The 16,255-nt window shown below is 42.5% G+C and overlaps 1 protein-coding gene across 1 annotated transcript in view; it reads left to right on the top strand.

The window, feature by feature from the left end:
- The window catches only part of LOC137631270 (mucin-6-like), a 111,040-nt gene that overhangs the window by 47,710 nt on the left and 47,075 nt on the right, over positions 1–16,255 (top strand). The window contains exon 11 of the mRNA XM_068363051.1: positions 351–591. Coding sequence (XP_068219152.1) covers positions 351–591 — 241 coding nt within the window. The remainder of the gene's footprint in view (positions 1–350; positions 592–16,255) is intronic.

Genomic DNA, 16,255 nt, shown 5'->3' on the forward strand with positions numbered 1-16,255 from the left:
TTTTGTAGTTTTGTTTTTTGCTCCAGAGATGTAAGTTTGGGTGTAAAAGCTTTGTAAAGGAAGCAGGTTGATTTTGATAATTATTAATTTCTACCATTGATTTTATGTAAATGCTCATGATGGTCAGTTAATTTTGTTATCTTAGTTTTCTTTGCACTTACATCAGTGAAACTTTAAAGCTGTGCATTCAAGAAGGCTTTGATTTAGGTAATATACCAAATTTCATTGATGTATTGTTAGGAATGATTTGTGAAGCTTTTATCCAAAATATTTCGGATTTATGATTTTATTTAGATTTGTTCCATAGCACAATTTATTTGTTAATTGACTGGTATATTTTTATTTTTCAGTTATTTACCTATTCAAATATGAGTCCAGTTAGTGCCATGTCTGGGGTTATTTCACCAACAAGTATGAGTTTATTCACTTCACCCGGAACTACGCCACGGACTACTCCCAGATCCACTCCCCCAGTACCTCGTTGGAATACTCCTTTTATTAACTTAGATGAAAATATGGATTACACTACTATGTCAACCTTGATGCCAACTTTACCTGCAGACGCCACTTCGGCGCAGCTAATAGAAGATGGTAAGTGGATTATTTTACAGTTTTCAATATTTAACTTAGCCGGTGATTATAATAGTTGCAACTCTGTTGCCCGACAGACAATTCTACGGTAAAAACTCGCCAGCGATCGCTACACAGGTTGCGGGTGTGCCCAACAGCGCCATCTGTCGTACAGATACCCAGTACTCAATGTAAACAAAGACTCAATTTTCTCTCTGTCGAGCTATCGACAAGACATACTTACTCGCTGTTGCTAAACTGGAGTTTTTTCACAACTAATTGGTGAAGTACTTTATTCTAGTTTTGAGCTTTCGCTATGCAGGTGTTTTATCTTCATCTTAAATCTTGAACTCGTTTTGGATAGATTTAATTATGGTGACAAAGAGAGTATGGACTTTCTTTCACTTTTAAATGGCCGACCCTTCCCTTAGACGGAAGTGTGTTTAGGCTTTTAGTAATTATATCACGTTATAGATTTTCCTCTATATATTTTATATCTCTCCGCCTTTATTAGGCCTCTTCGATTAACTTTCCATTTATTATAAACATATAAAAATAATTTTAATGTTTTGTTTATTTAGACCTTTCCTGAGAGTAGGCGGTCCTAACTTGGAAACCGAAGTTAATCAACGTTGAGCCCTTTATATCGTAATTAGCTTTTAAAGAGCTAAGGATTTAAAACTTATTAAATGTAATATTTTATGAAAGAATTTCTTTGATAGTCTTCGTACTGTTTTCAAAGATGAACTAACGTTTAGTTTATTTATGCTACGCAGTTGTTGACGTTCAGGACGTTCAACATGCGCTCTATCGTTACGATAGAGAGAGAGTGTATCACGGTTTCACTTTGCAGTAAGAGTAAATCGATTCTGACGTTTTGTTCATTCTTTCTTAGCTTAAATGTTTTAAATTCTATTTTAAAGGAACTTTTTATTTGAAAAACCTTTCAGTTTTTTCCTTTAGTCAAATAACATGTTTTTTTGACGAAATATAATTGGGCTCTTCTCTTAGGTGCGAAATCAAGAGAGAAAGAGAGAGAGAGATAGAGACGGAGGGAGAGAGAGGAGAGAAAACGTTCCGTTCAAGCGGGTAACGTTGTTCTCGTGTTACTCTCGTCCCTAGTCGCTGTACGGGGAGGAAGGATAAAACGTTTTAGTTTTTTATTCTCGTCCCCAGGCTATGTGCGGTGAGAGATTGAAAACGTAGTTATATGAACTAGTGTTTAGTCTCTTTCCCAGCCACTGATTTTTTTTATCTTAAAATGTTTTCTGTTTTTTTGCTGGTATTAATGAGCTTGCATTATACGACTGATTTCGCAACTACTACCTTTTAATGAAGGGTAGAATTGCGTGTTTCAGGTAGAAATCAGTAAAAGTTTCGATTTCAGTGAAATAAGTGCAAACAGAAAATCGAAGTGATAAAGTGATATGCGCAAAGTGTTACAGTGTTGCGTCCGAGGGTTCGTCTGTTCGTGCCTGTCGTTCACCTAGTCCGGGACCTCTTACATGCTCCCAAGCCCAGGGGAGAAGTAATGTCAAACGACTTATGGGTTCGAGAGGCCTTGACCAACGAACAGACGTTTTTCCCTCTATGGTATCGGGTGTATCTTACCAAGATCTCCCCTACCATAAGACGAGAGAGACATTGTTTCTCCTCGTCATCCGAAGGCTTTTCGCATAAGAAACCTGTCACAAGGTTTCGAAGCCCTTAAGTGAAAGTCAGTCCTTTCAGGACAGGTCCAGCGTCCTGGTTACAACCATTAGGACAGCTCTGACCCTATGCAGTCATCGGATAACTGCTCACCGCCTAACAAAAGCGTAACACAGACTCCGAGAGTCTTTTTTTGTAGGCAAAGTGTTGCGGTCACAGACGTTACCCTCGTCTCTTACCACAACCATTTCCGTTGATCCTTAATGGGTTGTATGGCAAGACATGCAGTATATGCTTGCCTCCCTTATGGAAGACTATTCTGCCGATTAGTCCGTTGAGTCTAGCCGTTTATCTCATCGATATCCTGGCTTTCAGCCAACCTAACGTTCCTTTGTGCTTACTGTTGACGTTGGCGTAGCTTAGTCACGTCAGTCAGGTTGTTTAGAACCACACCCGATGCGGTCTCGTGTGGTTTTTCAGCCGCATTTGGACGTTAGGCCACTTGCTGATGCTCCTGTTGACGTTCAAGACGTTCACTAACAATCGGAGTTGACTTGTTTTGACGCTGTACGTCAACCTCCGCATTCTAGAGTTGTTTTGACTGCTCAGTCTAGGCAGTCAAAGCAGTCTCGAGTGAACGCTGTGCGTCCTCACGCACCTGTTGTGGTTGACAGTTCAGTTGTTGACAGTTCACAGACTGTCAAGCAGTTACATGACGTTGCGTTCTGGTCCGCTACTAATGCACAAGTGAGTGTGGACTCTGCTTGTAAAGCATTGCCACCACGGTAGGTCTCTCCCTTGCTTGAGACTCAGCTTTTATCGGACAAGGTTCCTTTAGATGAGGAAGTTGCTGTTCCCCCTACTACTGATATTCCCTTGAGGACTCTGTCAGATGGAGAGGAGCATAAAGCTGCTTAGCCTCCTATGGACTTTAATTAAATCATGATGATTTTTTTAAGGATCTTTGTCCGGATCTTTTTGTAACTGCTGCTCCTCGTTCGCCTAAACGTCAGAGCTTACACTAGGCCTAGCTACTTCGAAGCCGTTGTTTTTAAGCTAGTGCTCTCTCGCTCTCCTAGAGAGCTTTACGTTGGCTAGGCGACTGGTTTTTCACCAGGAGGAGTTTGGGGGATACAGCCTTTGCTTTCCCTTCTTTTAAACTGGTTTATAGAGCGAGAGTCTGATATGATACGAGAGAAGTTCTCGGCTTGGGAGTTCATGCCTCTGCCCAGATAGACTTCTCAATTCTCGTAGACTCTCCCTGGCGCCTGGCCAGGAGACGCTCCAAGTTGTTTACAGGTCAACTTCACAGCTGTTATCGAGCCTTTGAAGTTTTGCTGTACAATTATGTCACGCATAACAAGGCTTTCAGGGATGGTAAACGGTACCGCTTCAGTCGCTAACCCCGTCTGTTGCCACACCTGCTCCCGTAGACCCTAAATGGGCTTTGCTGCAAGACATGCAGTCCAAGCTTGCGTCCTTGATAGAGGACTTTAATGCGGAGAAGGTTGCTACCGAACCTTCTGGCCAACAACCTTCCTACCGGTCGGTTGTGCGCCCTGTTGACGCTGAGGTAACCTACTCGCGTCTGCCAGTTGAGGTGGTTCCTCCACCGATGCGACCCAGTGTGGGTTGCCAGCCGCACGTTGACGTTAAGCGACGCTCGGAGGTGGTTGTTGACGTTCAGGACGTTCAACAACCAGCAGAGGTGACTTGTTTTGACGCAGTGCGTCAACCTCAGCAACCCGGTATGGTGTTGACTGCACAACCCAGACGGTCTAGACAGTCTCGGGTTGACGCTGTGCTTCCTCGCGCACCCATGGTTGTTGACAGTTCACAGACTGTGCAGCAGTTCCATGATATTGCGTCCGGCTCCGTCACGCATCCACCAGTGCGACCGGACTCAGCGAGCCAGACGTTGCCCACTCCGTTGCCGTTTCCTCATCAGTTTTCGGATGAGGAACCCTCTGATGAGGACGTTGCTGAACAACAAGACGATCAGCCCCCAGAATAGATCAAGCCCTGCTATCCATCCAGAAGATGCTGAAGAAGGAACGCTGCTCAGTCAGGCTGTGGATGAGTCTGGTAGGGACGCTGTCATCCGTGGAACAATTTGTGTCACTAGGAAGACTACACCTCCGTCCTCTTCAATACCATCTAGCTTTTCTCTGGAAAAAGGACAAGACGCTAGAAGCGGTCTCGATCCCGGTTTCCGAAAAGATAAAGTCTTGTCTGACTTGGTGGAAGGACATTATCAACCTAAGAGAGGGTCTTCCCCTGGCTGTTCAGACTCCCAACCACGTTCTCTTCTCGGACGCATCGGACGTGGGCTGGGGCGCGACACTAGACGGTCGGGAATGCTCAGGACTGTGGAACTCGAGTCAGAGGAGCATGCATATCAACTGCAAGGAGCTGTTGGCAGTACATCTGGCCTTGAAAAGCTTCAAGTCTCTCCTTCGAGGCAAAGTGGTGGAAGTTAACTCGGACATCACCACGGCCTTGGCGTACATCTCCAAACAAGAAGGTACCCACTCACTGACGTTGTACGAGATCACAAGGGTCCTGCTCATCTGATCAAAAGGTCAAGACATCTCCCTAGTAACGAGGTTCATCCAAGGCGACTTGAACGTCATAGCAGATTGTCTCAGTCGGAAAGGGCAAGTAATTCCAACCGAATGGACCCTCCACAAGGATGTGTGCAAGAGACTTTGGGCCACTTGGGGTAAAATCATCCATAGATCTCTTTGCAACCTCGCTGACCAAGAGGCTTCAAATCTATTGCTCTCCAGTCCCGGACCCAGCAGCAATACATATAGATGCTTTCCTCCTAGATTGGTCACATCTGGATCTCTACGCATTCCCACCGTTCAAGATTGTCAACAAGGTACTGCAGAAGTTCGCCTCTCACGAAGGGACAAGGTTGACGTTAGTTGCTTCCCTCTGGCCCGCGAGAGAATGGTTCACCGAGATACTTCGATGGTTAGTAGACGTTCTCAGTAGTCTTCCTCTAAGGGTAGACCTTCTACGTCAGCCACACGTAAAGAAGGTACTCCAAAGCCTCCACGCTCTTCGTCTGACTGCCTACAGACTATCGAAAGACTCTCGAGAGCTAGAGGCTTTTCGAAGGAAGCAGCCAGTGCGATTGCTAGAGCAAGGAGAGCTTCTTCCATTAGAGTCTACCAATCGAAGTGGGAAGTCTTCCGAGACTGGTGCAAGTCAGTTTCTGTATCCTCGACCAGTACCTCTGTAGCTCAAATAGCTGTTTTTCTCTTACACCTGAGAAAAGGACGATCCCTTTCAGCTCCCACTATCAAGGGCTACAGAAGCATGTTGGCATCGGTCTTCCGGCATAGAGGCTTAGATCTTTCCAAACATAAAGATCTGCAAGACCTCCTTAAGTCTTTTGAGACCACCAAGGAGCGTCGTTTGGCTACCCCTGGATGGAATTTAGACGTGGTACTAATATTCTTCATATCAGACAGGTTGGAGCCGTTACAATCAGCCTCCCTGAAAGATCTCACTCTTAAGACTCTTTTCCTGGTATGCTTAGCCTCGGCTAAAAGAGTCAGTGAGATTCATGCCTTCAACAAGAACATAGGATTTTCGTCAGAAAAAGCCACTTGTTCGCTACAACTTGGTTTTCTAGCCAAAAATGAGCTGCCTTCTCGGCCTTGGCCTAAATCTTTCGATATCTCCAGCTTATCGGAGATCGTAGGCAATGAACTAGAAAGAGTCTTATGCCCTGTTGGAGCTCTTAAGTTCTATTTAAAGCGTACTAAACCTTTACAAGGCCAATCTGAAGCTTTATGGTGTTCAGTTAAGAAACCATCCTTGCCTTTGTCAAAGAATGCTTGGTCAGACTTTATCAGATTGTTAATACGAGAAGCTCATTCACATCTGAGTGAGGAAGACCGAACTTTGCTTAAGGTGAAGACGCACGAAGTTAGAGCTGTAACAACTTCCGTGGCCTTTAAGCAAAATATATCTCTGCAAAGTATAATGGACGCAACCTATTGGAGAAGCAAGTCAGTGTTCGCGTCATTTTACTTGAAAGATGTCCAGTCTCTTTACAAGAACTGCTACACACTGGGACCATTCGTAGCAGCGAGTGCAGTAGTGGGTGAGGGCTCAACCACTACAATTTCCTAATTCCATACCCTTTTAATCTTTCTCTTGAAATGTTTTTATTGTTGTTTTTTGGGTTGTCCGGAAGGCTAAGAAGCCTTTCGCATCCTGGTTGATTTGGCGGGTGGTCAAAGTCATTTCTTGAGAGCGCCTAGATTAGGGGTTTTGATGAGGTCCTGTTGTATGGGTTGCAACCCTTGATACTTCAGATCCTAGGGGTCGATCAGCATCCTAAGAGGATCGCGAGGCTCCGTAAGGAAGAAGTACTTAAAAGGCAGAGAAATTGTTCAAGTCGACTTCCTTACCAGGTACCTATTTATTTTGTTTTTGTTATTTTGATAACTTCTAAAATGAAATAAAAACTCTTAGCTCATAATAATGTAAACATATATTGCTGGTCTCTACCCACCCCCCTGGGTGTGAATCAGCTATTATAATCACCGGCTAAGTTGAATATTGAAAAATGTTATTTTGATAATAAAATAAATTTTTGAATATACTTACCCGGTGATTATAAATTGAAGGACCGTCCCTTCCTCCCCAATAGAGACGCAGTGGGACGAGGAGAAAATTGAGTCTTTGTTTACATTGAGTACTGGGTATCTGTACGACAGATGGCGCTGTTGGGCACACCCGCAACCTGTGTAGCGATCGCTGGCGAGTTTTTACCGTAGAGTTGTCTGTCGGGCAACAGAGTTGCAGCTATTATAATCACCGGGTAAGTATATTCAAAAATTTATTTTATTATCAAAATAACATTTTTCTTGCATAATCATAGATGGTATATTGGAATACCATACATTAATGGTAATTGACAATTTTTTTATGGATTGGGAACCACAAGGTATGTATTCAGGGCTTCATCCAGTTATCAACAATCAAGTATTCCGTTTCTTTGAAAAGAAGGAAATACGTAATTCAGAAACTGTTTTGTTTTTATAAATTGAGATTTTATATCCATTTATTGCTAAGTGTTACCTAAGGAAAGTGTATTTCAAAAGAGGGAAGGCAATATTTGGTAAACTCCTCTCTGTGAATGTTCTGTTGATTTGATGGGGTCTTGCTGGGTTGCCTTAGGAGCGAATGACTTTAGCTCATAAAATCTACCAAGAAGTAATTTACTCTGATGTAATTTAAGAGCTATGAAACAGTGGTGATTCCATATCTTACATTGGCAGTGTAAGAAGTTAATACTATACAGTATCTATCAATTTCTTTTGTGGGTTCTTCAGTCCTCTGTTATTACTTCATTCAGCATTTTATAATTTCTGTAACACAGTCTACTCCCAGTATTTAAACTTAGTCATGTAGTAATGAAAAGTTGGAAAAAACACATTGATATTTTAAGCTTTGTGTATTTTTGAGGTCTGTATTTAGTTTACTTTTTTATCAAGAATTGTTAAGGAAATAGTATAGCTTATTCAACATTATTTATTGCATTTTTCATAAATACCCAATATGAATGTTGTAGAAATTGCACTAGTTTGCCATAGATGTTTTATTTTCAAATGATCTATAGCATTTTACAACTATTGCAATGCTAAGTATGAAAATAATTCCACTGAGTTATCGGTATGGGTAGTTAGGAGCCGTATCTGTCTGCTTATGTGGGCTACTTTTCTTGTGAAGAGAAGTCCAGGGTTGACCTTTTTAGATAATTACATTTCTAAAGAAAATGAAATATTTAATTGAAATGTCAGTATCATGTGGAATACTGAATACTTTATTTTATAGCTAAATCACTATATTAGCTATGATTCTAAATTGACTGAAGGGTAGTACAGTATTCTCCAAGGTTTTTGTTGTCTCTTTACCACAAGATATTTTTGGGATTTTGTGAGGATTGGCAAATACTTTACAGAATGAAAATAGTGTAGGTGTCCAAAGAAACCACAAACATAATGAAGATGGTTTACCTTATTATTTAAAATAGTACTCTTCTTTATTTTATCTACTTTCATTGTTTTCTTTAATATTAAAGTGGAGTAGCATTTACAGAACAACTAGAACAGTTCATTAGATTGTTGTAGTAAGGCTTCTAGTCAATCATTTACACATTGAAACTAAATTCAGACAAATTGTATTAGTTTTCATGGTGTTATAATCCATGGAGCACTAAACCTAAATAGTTACTGTAAGTAAAGCAATTAGCAATAAAGTATAATTATTTATTAACTCCAATAATTTGTGAGGCATATTTTGAAAAGGCATTTGTGATATGTTGTGATTAATCCATGCCTTCAAGTATAGCCAATAGAATTTTGATTTTACAAAGAATTATTTTGGCACTACTGATTCTAGTCAAATTTTTATAAACAGCTTGCACTTGACAAACAAAAGCTTCAACAAGATTACTAAGTACAGACTGGTTTGAAATTCAGTATTTCTAGTGACCATAATAAAAGGAAAGGTATTTATGTGAGTTCTGAAATACTGATTGATGATACAAAGCTTTCTTCAGAATAATATTTTTTTTTTTTTTTGTATTTACCATAATTGCAACATTCTCTAAGGAAATAGAAAAGCAATATGCAGTAATATACTAAGAAAATACCAACCTTTTATATATAATCTTATCATGTAGTCTACTAATTTTCTGAAGTATTACAGCCTTTAACATATGTACATGGTGCTTTAGATTGCTTGCTGTCGAAAAAAAAAAAATTAATAAAATTTATTATTTTATGCTCACCTGATTTTCATGCTGCTTTTCTTTAGAAGTCTGGATTCATATTAGTGTACAGTATACCCTAAAACTAGAAATATCCCATTTTATTTCCTTTCAAAATAGATTTAGGCTTCTAGTACAGTTTTGAAATAATCAGATGATTAAAGGGCAATATCCTTGGCCTATGGTATGCCATAGCCTTTTTGTCTTTTCAGTCTCGCAGTCAATGAGGAGTAAGGGGTACGGTCAGGCCTCTTTATGCGAGTTCTCCCTTCACGATTTCACGTACACGCGACACAGAGAACCGCAGTACCTGTTAAATAAAAAATCACATTTGCAATACAAAAATCTAGCGGCGTGATGTTTTAAATATTTAACTTAGCCGGTGAATATATAGCTGCAACTCTGTTGCTCGACAGACAAAAAACTGTACAAAAAAACTCGCTAGCGATCGCTATACAGGTTGCAGGTGTGCCCATCAGCGCCAACTGTCGGCCAGATACCAAACTCCATGTAAACAAAGACTCAATTTTCTCTCTGTCGACGTGTCGACAAGACGTACTTTACTCGCTGTTGAAACCTGGAGTTTTTCCCATCATCTTTGGTGAAGTACTATATTCTGGTTTGAGCTTTCGCAGTGCAGGTGTTTTATCTTCATCTTAAATCTTGAACTCGTTTTGGATAGATTTAATTTTTGGTGACAAAGAGAGTATGGACTTTCTTTGACTTTTAAATGGCCGACCCTTCCCTTAGACGGAAGTGTGTTTAGGCTTTTAGTAATTATCTTATCACGTTATAAATTAATTATAGATTTTCCTCTTCGATTAACTTTCCATTTATAATAAACATAAAAAATAAATTTTAATGTTTTGTTTATATGCGACCTTTCCTGAGAGTAGGCGGTCCTAACTTGGAAACCGAAGTTAATCAACGTTGAGCCCTTTAAATCGTAAATAGCTTTTAAAGAGCTAAGGATTTAAAACTTTTTAAATGAAATATTTTATGAAAGAATTTCTTTGAATAGTCTTCGTACTGTTTTCAAAGATGAACTAACGTTTAGTTTATTTATGCTACGCAGTTTGCGCTCTATCGTTACGATAGAGAGAGAGTGTATCACGGTTTCACTTTGCAGAAAGAGTAAATCGATTCTGACGTTTTGTTCATTCTTCTTTCAAAGCTTAAATGTTTTAAATTCTATTTTAAAGGAACTTTTTAATTGAAAAACCTTTCAGTTTTTTCCTTTGGTCAAATAACATGTTTTTTTGACGAAACGTAATTGGGCTCTTCTCTTAGGTGCGAAATCAAGAGAGAAAGAGAGAGATATAGAGACGGAGGGAGAGAGAGGAGAGAAAACGTTCCGTTCAAGCGGGTAACGTTGTTCTCGAGTTACTCTCGTCCCTAGTCTCTGTACGGGGAGAAAGGATAAAACGTTTTTAGTTTTATTCTCGTCCCCAGGCAATGTACGGTGAGAGATTGAAAACGTAGTTTTGAATGAACTAGTGTTTATTCTCTTCCCCAACCACTGAATTTTTTTATCTTAAAAGATGTTTACTGTTTTTTTGCTGGTATTAATGTGCTTGCATTATACGCCTGATTTCGCATTTACTACCTTTTGATGAGGGTAGAATTGCGTGCTTCAGGTAGAAATCAGTAAAAGTTTCGATTTCAGTGAAATAAGTGCAAAACAGAAAATCGTAGTGATAAAGTGATATTGCGCAAAGTGTTACAGTGTTGCGTCCGAGGGTTCGTCTGTTCGTGCCTGTCGTTCACCTAGTCCAGGACCTCTTGCAAGCTCCCAAGCCCAGGGGAGAAGTAATGTCATACGACTTATGGGTTCGAGAGGCCTTGATCAGCGAACAGACGTTTCCCTCTATGGTATCGGGTGTATCTTACCAAGATCTCCCCTACCATAAGGCGAGAGAGACGTTTTTCTCCTCGTCATCCGAAGGCTTTTCGCATAAGAAACCTGTAACAAGGTTTCGAGACCCTTAAGCGAAAGTCAGTCCTTTCAGGACAGGTCCAGCGTCCTGGTTGCAGCCATTAGGACAGCTCTGACCCTATGCAGTCATCGGAAAACTGCTCGCCGCCTAACAAAAGCGTAACACAGACTCCGAGAGTCTTTTTTGTTGGCAAAGTGTTGCGGTCACAGGCGTTACCCTCGTCTCTTACCGCAACCATTTCCGTGGATCCTTAATGGGTTGTACGGCAAGACATGCAGAATATGCTTGCCTCCCTTATGGAAGACTATTCTGCCGATTAGTCCGGTGAGTCTAGCCGTTTATCTCATCGATATCCTGGCTTTCAGCCAACCTAACGTTCCTTTGTGCATCCTGTTGACGTTGGCGTAGCTAAGTCACGTCAGTCAGGTTGTTTAGAACCACACTCGATGCGGTCTCGTGTGGGTTTTCAGCCACATTTGGACGTTAGGCCACTTGCTGATGCTCCTGTTGACGTTCAGGACGTTCGCTAACAATCGGAGTTGAATTGTTTTGACGCTGTGCGTCAACCTCCGCATTCTAGAGTTGTTTTGACTGCTCAGTCTAGGCAGTCAAAGCAGTCTCGAGTGGACGCTGTGCGTCCTCACGCACCTGTTGTTGTTGACAGTTCAGTTGTTGACAGTTCACACTGTCAAGCAGTTACATGACGTTGCGTCCTGGTCCGCTACTAATGCACCAGTGTGTGTGTGGACTCTGCTTGTAAAGCATTGCCACCACGGTAGGTCTCTCCCTTGCTTGAGACTCAGCTTTTTTCGGACAAGGTTCCTTTAGATGAGGAAGTTGCTGTTCCCCCTCCTACTGATATTCCCTTGAGGACTCTGTCAGACGGAGAGGAGCCTAAAGCTGCTTAGCCCTCTATGGACTTTAATTAAATCATGCTGATTTTTAAGGATCTTTGTCCGGATCTTTTTGTAACTGCTGCTCCTCGTTCGCCTAAACGTCAGAGCTTACACTAGGCCTAGCTACTTCGAAGCCGTTGTTTATAAGCTAGTGCTCTCTCGCTCTCCTAGAGAGCTTTACGTCTGCTAAGCGACTGGTTTATCACCAGCAGGAGTTTGGGGGATACAGCCTTTGCTTTCCCTTCTTTTAAAAAGAGCGAGAGTCTGATATGACACGAGAGAAGTTCTCGGCTTGGGAGTTCCTGCCTCTGCCCAGATAGACTTCTCAAATCTCGTAGACTCTCCCTGGCGCCTGGCCAGGAGACGCTCCAAGTTTTTTACAGGTCAACTTCACAGCTGTTTTCGAGCCTTTGAAGTTTTGCTGTACAATTATGTCATGCATAAACAAGGCTTTCAGGGATGGAAAGCGGTACCGCCTCAGTCGCTAACCCCGTCTGTTGCCGCACCTGCTCCCGTAGACCCTAAATGGGCTTTGCTGCAAGACATGCAGTCCAAGCTTGCGTCCTTGATAGAGGACTTTAATGCGGAGAAGGTTGCTGCCGAACCTTCTGGCCAACAACCTTCCAACCGGTCGGTTGTGCGTCCTGTTGACGCTGAGGTAACCTTCTCGCGTCTACCAGTTGAGGTGGTTCCTCCACCGATGCGACCCAGTGTGGGTTGCCAGCCGCACATTGACGTTAAGCGACGCTCGGAGGTGGTTGTTGACGTTCAGGACGTTCAACAACCATCAGAGGTGACTTGTTTTGACGCGGTGCGTCAACCTCAGCAACCCAGTATGGTGTTGACTGCACAACCCAGACGGTCTAGACAGTCTCGGGTGGACGCTGTGCTTCCTCGCGCACCCATGGTTGTTGACAGTTCACAGACTGTGCAGCAATTCCATGACGTTGCATCCGGCTCCGTCACGCATGCACCAGTGCGACCGGACTCAGCGAGCCAGACGTTACCCACTCCGTTGCCGTTTCCTCATCAGTTTTCGGATGAGGAACTATCTGATGAGGACGTTGCTGAACAACAAGACGATCAGCCCCCAGAATAGATCAAGCCCTGCTATCCATCCAGAAGATGCTGAAGAAGGAACGCTGCTCAGTCAGGCTGTGGATGAGTCTGGTGGGGACGCTGTCATCCCTGGAACAGTTTGTATCACTAGGAAGACTACACCTCTGTCCTCTTCAATACCATCTGGCTTTTCACTGGAAAAAGGACAAGACGCTAGAAGCGGTCTCGATCCCGATTTCCGGAAAGATAAAGTCTTGTCTGACTTGGTGGAAGGACAATATCAACCTAAGAGAGGGTCTTCCCCTGGCTGTTCAGACTCCCCACCACGTTCTCTTCTCGGACGCATCGGACTTGGGCTGGGGCGCGACACTGGACGGTCGGGAATGCTCAGGTCTGTGGAACTCGAGTCAGAGGAGCATGCATATCAACTGCAAGGAGCTGTTGGCAGTTCATCTGCCCTTGAAAAGCTTCGAGTATCTCCTTCGAGGCAAAGTGGTGGAAGTAAACTCGGACAACACCACGGCCTTGGCGTACATCTCCAAACAAGGAGGTACCCACTCACTGACGTTGTACGAGATCGCAAGGGACCTGCTCATCTGGTCAAAAGGTCAAGACATCTCCCTAGTAACGAGGTTCATCCAAGGCAACTTGAACGTCATAGCAGATTGTCTCAGTCGGAAAGGGCAAGTAATTCCAACCGAATGGACCCTCCACAAGGATGTGTGCAAGAGACTTTGGGCCACTTGGGGTAAACCATCCATAGATCTCTTTGCAACCTCGCTGACCAAGAGGCTTCCAATCTATTGCTCTCCAGTCCCGGACCCAGCAGCAATACATATAGATGCTTTCCTCCTAGATTGGTCACATCTGGATCTCTACGCATTCCCACCGTTCAAGATTGTCAACAAGGTACTGCAGAAGTTCGCCTCTCACGAAGGGACAAGGTTGACGTTAGTTGCTCCCCTCTGGCCCGCGAGAGAATGGTTCACCGAGATACTTCGATGGATAGTAGACGTTCCCAGAAGTCTTCCTCTAAGGGTAGACCTTCTACGTCAGCCACACGTAAAGAAGGTACTCCAAAGCCTCCACGCTCTTCGTCTGACTGCCTTCAGACTATCGAAAAACTCTCGAGAGCTAGAGGCTTTTCGAAGGAGGCAGCCAGTGCGATTGCTAGAGCAAGGAGAGCTTCTTCCATTAGAGTCTACCAATCGAAGTGGGAAGTCTTCCGAGACTGGTGCAAGTCAGTTTCTGTATCCTCGACCAGTACCTCTGTAGCTCAAATAGCTGATTTTCTCTTATACCTGAGAAAAGGATGATCCCTTTCAGCTCCCACTATCAAGGGCTACAGAAGCATGTTGGCATCGGTCTTCCGGCATAGAGGCTTAGATCTTTCCAACATAAAGATCTGCAAGACCTCCTTAAGTCTTTTGAGACCACCAAGGAGCGTCGTTTGGCTACCCCTGGATGGAATTTAGACGTGGTACTAAGATTCCTCATGTCAGACAGGTTGGAGCCGTTACAATCAGCCTCCCTGAAAGATCTCACTCTTAAGACTCTTTTCCTGGTATGCTTAGCCTCGGCTAAAAGAGTCAGTGAGATTCATGCCTTCAGCAAGAACATCGGATTTTCGTCGGAAAAAGCCACTTGTTCGCTGCAACTTGGTTTTCTAGCCAAAAATGAGCTGCCTTCTCGGCCTTGGCCTAAATCTTTCGATATTCCCAGCTTATCGGAGATCGTAGGCAATGAACTAGAAAGAGTCTTATGCCCTGTTAGAGCTTTTAAGTTCTATTTAAAGCGTACTAAACCTTTACGAGGCCAATCTGAAGCTTTATGGTGTTCAGTTAAGAAACCATCCTTGCCTATGTCAAAGAATGCTTGATCAGACTTTATCAGATTGTTAATACGAGAAGCTCATTCACATCTGAGTGAGGAAGACCGAACTTTGCTTAAGGTGAAGACGCACGAAGTTAGAGCTGTAACAACTTCCGTGGCCTTTAAGCAAAATATATCTCTGCAAAGTATAATGGACGCAACCTATTGGAGAAGCAAGTCAGTGTTCGCGTCATTTTACTTGAAAGATGTCCAGTCTCTTTACGAGAACTGCTACACACTGGGACCATTCGTAGCAGCGAGTGCAGTAGTGGGTGAGGGCTCAACCACTACAATTCCCTAATTCCATATCCTTTTAATCTGTCTCTTGAAATGTTGTTTTTTATGGGTTGTCCGGAAGGCTAAGAAGCATTTCGCATCCTGGTTGATTTGGCGGGTGGTCAAAGTCATTTCTTGAGAGCGCCCAGATTAGGGGTTTGATGAGGTCCTGTTGTATGGGTTGCAGCCCTTGATACGTCAGCTCCTAGGGGTCTGTCAGCATCCTAAGAGGATCGCGAGGCTCCGTAAGGAAGACGTACTTATAAGGCAGAGTAATCGTCTAAGTCGACTTCCTTACCAGGTACCTATTTATTTTGTTTTTTGTTATTTTGATAACTTCTAAAATGAAATAAAAACTCTTAGCTCATAAGATGTAAACATATTTAACTGGTCTCTACCCACCACCCTGGGTGTGAATCAGCTATATATTCACCGGCTAAGTTAAATATTTAAAAATGATATTTTAATTATAAAATAAATTTTTGAATATACTTACCCGGTGAATATAAATTAAACGACCCTCCCTTCCTCCCCAATAGAGACGCAGTGGGATGAGGAGAAAATTGAGTCTTTGTTTACATGGAGTTTGGTATCTGGCCGACAGTTGGCGCTGATGGGCACACCCGCAACCTGTATAGCGATCGCTAGCGAGTTTTTTTGTACAGTTTTTTGTCTGTCGAGCAACAGAGTTGCAGCTATATATTCACCGGGTAAGTATATTCAAAAATTTATTTTATAATTAAAATATCATATTTCAAACATCCCGCGCTCCTTTACAGTAGAAATGCTTCGCACCACTTGCCTCTTTCTCCAACAAGCTCATACTACCTCTTGCTGTACACTGTATATCCATTCACTGTGGTAAAAATTACAGCTATATTTGAAATGAACTGGATTTTGATTGAACTGGTGTTTCACTTAACTGCCTTTAATAATAATGCATGTAATATTTCATACTATTCCAAATCAGCTGTTCAAGCCTGTGTTGCCCACCGTCGGTAACCTCAATTTTCGGATCAAATAACTTGACTTATTATTAGGGCATTCTACCGAAGGATATATCGTATTTCCAGAAAGAAACAATTATTACTTGATCCATCATTTTCGATTTAGTATACTAATTTCAATGATTTTATATGAAATACGTCTTTCATACTTTATTTACTTGTACTGTTGTGTTGAATTACTTAAAGTCAACC

The sequence above is a fragment of the Palaemon carinicauda genome, chromosome 39 (assembly GCF_036898095.1).
Source record: "Palaemon carinicauda isolate YSFRI2023 chromosome 39, ASM3689809v2, whole genome shotgun sequence".
Classification (NCBI taxonomy): Eukaryota; Metazoa; Arthropoda; class Malacostraca; order Decapoda; family Palaemonidae; genus Palaemon; species Palaemon carinicauda.